General features: G+C 73.2%; 2 protein-coding genes across 2 annotated transcripts in view; one reads left to right on the top strand and one right to left on the bottom strand.

Annotated features, from left to right (window-relative positions):
* The window catches only part of LAMA5 (laminin, alpha 5), a 36287-nt gene extending 33511 nt beyond the window's left edge, over positions 1-2776 (top strand). Inside the window, exons 46-57 of the mRNA XM_012728158.1 lie at positions 43-186; positions 280-410; positions 486-665; positions 738-870; positions 941-1071; positions 1144-1339; positions 1406-1564; positions 1648-1807; positions 1887-2020; positions 2097-2190; positions 2272-2388; positions 2500-2776. Coding sequence (XP_012583612.1) covers positions 43-186; positions 280-410; positions 486-665; positions 738-870; positions 941-1071; positions 1144-1339; positions 1406-1564; positions 1648-1807; positions 1887-2020; positions 2097-2190; positions 2272-2388; positions 2500-2663 — 1743 coding nt within the window. The 3' untranslated portion in view covers positions 2664-2776. The remainder of the gene's footprint in view (positions 1-42; positions 187-279; positions 411-485; positions 666-737; positions 871-940; positions 1072-1143; positions 1340-1405; positions 1565-1647; positions 1808-1886; positions 2021-2096; positions 2191-2271; positions 2389-2499) is intronic.
* A 36-nt stretch (positions 2777-2812) lies between these two features.
* The window catches only part of ADRM1 (adhesion regulating molecule 1), a 5444-nt gene continuing 3201 nt past the window's right edge, over positions 2813-5055 (bottom strand). Inside the window, exons 3-10 of the mRNA XM_012728157.1 lie at positions 4913-5029; positions 4334-4457; positions 4164-4250; positions 3894-3975; positions 3514-3746; positions 3266-3423; positions 3077-3179; positions 2813-2984 (exon numbers count right to left, since the gene is read on the bottom strand). Coding sequence (XP_012583611.1) covers positions 2878-2984; positions 3077-3179; positions 3266-3423; positions 3514-3746; positions 3894-3975; positions 4164-4250; positions 4334-4457; positions 4913-5029 — 1011 coding nt within the window. The 3' untranslated portion in view covers positions 2813-2877. The remainder of the gene's footprint in view (positions 2985-3076; positions 3180-3265; positions 3424-3513; positions 3747-3893; positions 3976-4163; positions 4251-4333; positions 4458-4912; positions 5030-5055) is intronic.

Below are 5055 nucleotides of genomic sequence, written 5' to 3'. Positions count from 1 at the left end.
CGCGCCCACGCGCCCCCGGGCCTCACGCCGCCCTCCGCGCAGGTGAGACGGGCCATGACGTTCCACGGCCACGGCTTCCTGCCCTTGCCGCTCTCCGACGTGGCGCCGCTCTCGGGCCACGTGTACTCCGGCTTCGGCTTCCGCAGCACCCAGGACAGCGGCCAGCTCTACTCCCGCGCCTCCGCGGTGCGTGCTGCCACCCCACAGCCCTGCAGCCGCCGAGTCCGCGGGGGGCTAAGGCTGAGCGGGGTCACCAGCTGACCTGGCCTTGTCCCCCAGGAGGGGCCCTGTGAGGTGTCCCTGCAGCAGGGGCGGGTCATGCTGAGACTCATGAGGACCGAGGTGAAAACTCAAGGGGGCTTTGCAGATGGCGCCCCCCACTACGTGGCCTTCTACAGCAACAGCACAGGGTAAGCTGCCCCCCACCGCCACAGGCTGGGGGAGGCCCGGCGGTGGGCGCAGGGCTGCAGAAACTGCTCCCCCAGGGTCTGGCTGTACGTGGACGACCAGCTTCAGCAGACGAAGCCCCACCCGGGGCCGCCCCCCCGGCCGGCGCCCCAGCCAGTGGAACCCCCGCAGCTGCTTTTGGGCGGCCTCCCCAGGTCCAGCACCTCCCGCGACGGCCACAACTTCAGTGGCTGCATCAGCAACGTTTTTGTGCATCAGTGAGCTGGGTTGGGACTGGGGTGGGGACTGGGGGGCGGGGGGGGCACCCTGCTGACCCCGCCACCCTGCAGGCTCCAGGGGCCTCAGCAGGTGGCCGACCTGCAACAGAGCGCGGGCGGCGTCAACGTGAGCTACGGCTGTGCCCCCCACACGCGGGCCTCGGGGCCAACCCCGCGAGGACTTCAGGCCACCGAAGCCAGGAAGGTGGGTTCTGGGGGCACGGGGGTGCAGCAGGGAGCGGGCCCGCCCACACCTGTCTCCCTCCTTGCCCCAGGCCTCTCGCCGGAGCCGCCAGCCCGCAGACCCGGCCTGCGCCCCGCCAGGCCCGCTCAGGGCCCTGCCAGGAGCCTACCAGCTGGGCGGGGCCCCGTCCAGCCACCTGGAGCTCACAGTCCCCGGGCACTGGTAGGCGGGGGAGGCGTGAGGGGTGGCGGCCGGGTGTGGAGGCGCCCAGACCGACCCTCTGCCGGCTTCCAGGTCCCACCTCTCCTTGCTCGTTCGCCCTCAAGCCCTGCGGGGGCTGCTGGCCCTGGTGGCCCCCCTGAAAGGTGGCACCCCCTCCCTGGTTCTCTCCCTGCACCACGGCGGACACTTTGTGGCTCAGGTGGAAGGCCCTGGGCTCCGGCTTCGTGTCCAGAGCCACCAGCGTGCACGGGCTGGCCGGTGGCACTCGGTGAGTGGGGTCAAGGGGACCCGGCTGGGCCCGGAGGCCTCGGCCCTGACCACGGTTCCCACCCAGGTGTCCGTGCGGCGGAGGAGGAGTCAGCTCCAGCTGGTGGTGGACGGGGCCAGAGTCTCGGGCCAGGCTGGGCCCGGCCAGCGGCTCCAGGCCACAGAAGGCTCCCTGCCCCTCTCGCTCTTCGTGGGAGGGGTGCCCGCCGGCCGCCACCTGCTCCCGGTGAGGCCCACCCCGGCCCAGCACTGCCGCCGGTCAGGCTGCCCCTCGCGCGGGGCCTGACCCCACACTGCCCTGACCCACAGGTGGCCGGCGGCTCTGGCTTCAGGGGCTGCGTGAAGAGACTGAGACTGGACGGCAGGCCCCTGGGGGCGCCGAGGCGGCTGGCAGGGGCCACGCCCTGCGTCTCTGGGCCCCTGGAGGAGGGCCTGTTCTTCACAGGCGCTGGGGGCGTCCTCAGTCTCGGTGGGCCTGGGGCCAGGGGGGTGGGGGGGCGGGAGGGCTGCCCCGCAGGGCTGCCCCTCACGCCGGCCCCTCCCCTCAGCCCTCCCCGGGGCCACGCTGCCCGTGGCGGGCCTGGAGCTGGAGGTTCGGCCTCAGACGGCCACTGGCCTCCTGCTGCACCTGGGCCGGAGCCAGGCACCTCCCTACCTGCAGCTGCAGCTGCTGGACAAGCAGGTGAGCCCAGAACGGCCCGGGGCCCAGCCTCCCCGTGAGGCTGGCAGGTCCCACTGACCAGCCGCCCCCACCCCAGGTCCTGCTGCGGGCAGACGACGGCACAGGCGTGCGCTCCACCTGGGTGACGCGTCCCGCGGCGCTGTGTGACGGGCAGTGGCACCGGCTGGCAGGTGAGCAGAGCTGCCCTGGCCACAACCTCCTGCCGGAGCCGGGGCCCTGGCAGGGGTAGTCACCGGCGCCTGTGCCCACAGTGACCCATGGAGCGCGCGAGCTGAGGCTGGAGGTGGACGGCCAGCGCAACAGCACGCTGGGCCACTGGCCCGCAGCCCCCGCCGGCCGGGCAGAGCTGCACCTGGGGGGCCTGCCCGGTGAGTGGCTGCGCCCGCAGGGTGCCCTGGGACCCCACACCCCAGGGTGCTGCCCCGGGGGTGCCGAGGACAGTCCTGTCCAACCCATCCCCTGCCTTCCCTGCACCCCAGAGCCCACGGACGCAGCAGCTGAGCTCCGGGCCCGGACGCGCCCTCGGCCTCCCGCCTTCCGCGGCTGCGTGCGGAACCTGGTGGCCAACGGGTCCCCGGTCCCCTGGCTCCACGCCACGCACGTCCAGGGGGCCGTGGGGACCGGTGGCTGCCCGGCCGCCTAGCGCAGCTGGCCGTCGCTGGCCCGGCCCGTGCCCAGTGAGGGCAAGGCATCGACTTGCAGGCGGCTTGGGGTCTGAGGGGTCCCCCTTCTCGACCTATTAAAGAGTGACCTGTCCACCAGAGTGCTGACCTTCAGTGGGGGGCACGCGGAGCCGGGGCTGGCAGACAGACTTTATTGGGGTGTGGGACAGGGCTGTGGCCGCGCGGCCGCCAGGGCTAGTCCAGGCTCATGTCCTCCTCCTCGTCCTTCTTGTCCTTCCCGTCGCCCTCCGGCGGCTCGGGCCTGGCGCTGTTCTGCATGGCTTTGGCAAACGCCTCCACGTCTGCAAGGCACGAGCCGGGTTGAGGCGGCCGTCTGGCCGCTGGCACAGGGCCGGGCCGGGGAAGAGGCCAGGCCCACGGGCCGGGTACTCACCGCCCTTGTTGGCAGCCTCCACGGCCTCTGTGGGCAAGCCGAACTGGCACATGAGGGGGCCCAGCTGCCCCGAGGCCAGGGCGGCGCTGAACATGCCCAAGGCCTGCAGGGAAGAGCCAGTGCCAAGTCCACGCCGGGGCCCACCTGACCCCCGGCAGGCTCCGGCGCAGGGCGAGGGCGGCGGCCTACCTGCTGGAACTGGGGCGAGGTGAGCGTGTTCTGGATCTCCTCGGCCGTCTGGGGCAGCGACTCGCCCGAGGGCAGGTAGGGCAGCAGGCGCTCCTGCACGTCCGCGTTGGCGAGGATGGGCGCCATGATCTCGGGGGTCAGCACGCTGGCCAGGTCAACTAGGGGCAAGCGCATGGCCTCAGAGGCCTCGGGCCAGTGCACGGGCGCCCCGTGCAGGCCTTGTGCAGAGCGTGGGCCCGGGGTGTTACCCTGCTGGCCGCCGCCTGGCCCGGCCGGCACGTTCATGGTGGCCAGGATGCTCTGGAGATCGCTCAGCTGAATGGGCTGCGTGGGGCTGGCGGCCGTGCTGGCGCCGCTGCCCGAACTGGGCGCAGGACTCGGGCTGGTTGCAGAGGCGGCTGCCGGAGCAGAAGGGGCGGGGGTGGCGCGCGCAGAGGAGGCCGTGGAGGACGGGGTGACCGCTGCCGACTGGCTCCGGGAGCTGGAAGGGCGAGGGGCGCTGGAGCGGCCAGGCATCCCGAGGCGCCCAGGACAGTCCCGCCCCAGGGTGCTCGCTGCCAGGCACAGGCAAGAGCCTGGAGCCCCGGAGCCACCCGTGCGCAGCGGGCAGGCTTCCGGGCTGGCTCACCTGGACGAAGAGCTGCTGGCCGGAGGAGCCCCGCTGCCCAGTAAGCTGGCCAGGCCCGGCCCGGTCAGGGCCCCCAGCCCACCTAGGAGCAGGAGACGACAGCCCGGATGTCACGGTCCCCTGGGGGACGAGCCCGGCCAGGGCTGGGGGCCTGCAGCCGCCAGGCGGGGTCTCAGCCGGGCGGCCCCCGCCCTCCCGCCCGCCCCCAGCACGGAGAGCTGCGGCTGCCCCGGCAGGCAGAGGCCCGGGGATCCCCCGCCAGCGCCTTACCGAGGCCCCCGAGGCCGGCGGGCCCGATGAGCTGCATGAGCTGGCTGTGGCTCATGTTCCCGAGCAGGCTCTGCAGACCGCCCTCCCCTGGAAGACAGAGCGGCTGGCACCCCGCCCCGGGCCGCGCCGCCCAGCCCTGCGCCCGCCCGGCACACCCGGGGCCACGTTACCACCCAGCGCGGAGAGCTCGTGGCCGCCGCCGCCTCCGGCCCCCAGGGCCCCGGGCATCGGCGGGTTGTTCAGACACTCGTTGACCTTGCGGCAGTGCTCCTCGTCCTGGTCCGTCTTGGGCTCCTGAGGGCGAGGCCGAGGCTGAGCACAGCCCACCCTCCCCGCCCCGCGGGGACCAACAGCAGGCCCTGGGCGACGACCCCAGCGCCGTCCTCCACGGCCCCAGCCGGACGTGCAGTTCTCGGGAGCAGAGTGGCCCCGGGCTGCCCCAGGCCGCACCCCACCTCTGCGGACGCGCGGGGGCACACCAGGGTGCAGGGTCCCTCCTCCCCAGCGAGCCGACGGCCAAGCTTTGGCACACAAGCCCGCCCGTGTTCCCTACAGGGCTGGGCACAGGACGGACAGGCCTGGCGGCCACCCCAAGACCAGCACTGCCCCCAGGCGCCTCATTTCCATAACAACGCGGGGAGCCTCGGTGGCTACCCCGCTGCGGGTCTGTGCAGCAAAGCAGCAAACGCCCGTCGGGTCGTTTCTGACCCAAACTGGCGCCGAGGCAGAGACTGGGCCGGGCCGCCCACCTGCATCCAGAAGAAGAGGCGCTTGGACCCCGCCTTGAACTTGAGCACGTAGACGCGGCCGCTGGGGCACTGGGGCACGCGCTTGAACTCGCAGTCGTCGGGGAAGATGATCAGGTCCTGCAGGGCCACACCGGGGCGCTGAG

This window comes from Condylura cristata, unplaced genomic scaffold (genome assembly GCF_000260355.1).
Source record: "Condylura cristata isolate star-nosed mole 26May11 unplaced genomic scaffold, ConCri1.0 scaffold00022, whole genome shotgun sequence".
Classification (NCBI taxonomy): domain Eukaryota; kingdom Metazoa; phylum Chordata; class Mammalia; order Eulipotyphla; family Talpidae; genus Condylura; species Condylura cristata.
This window is presented reverse-complemented; position numbering and strand designations above follow the sequence as displayed.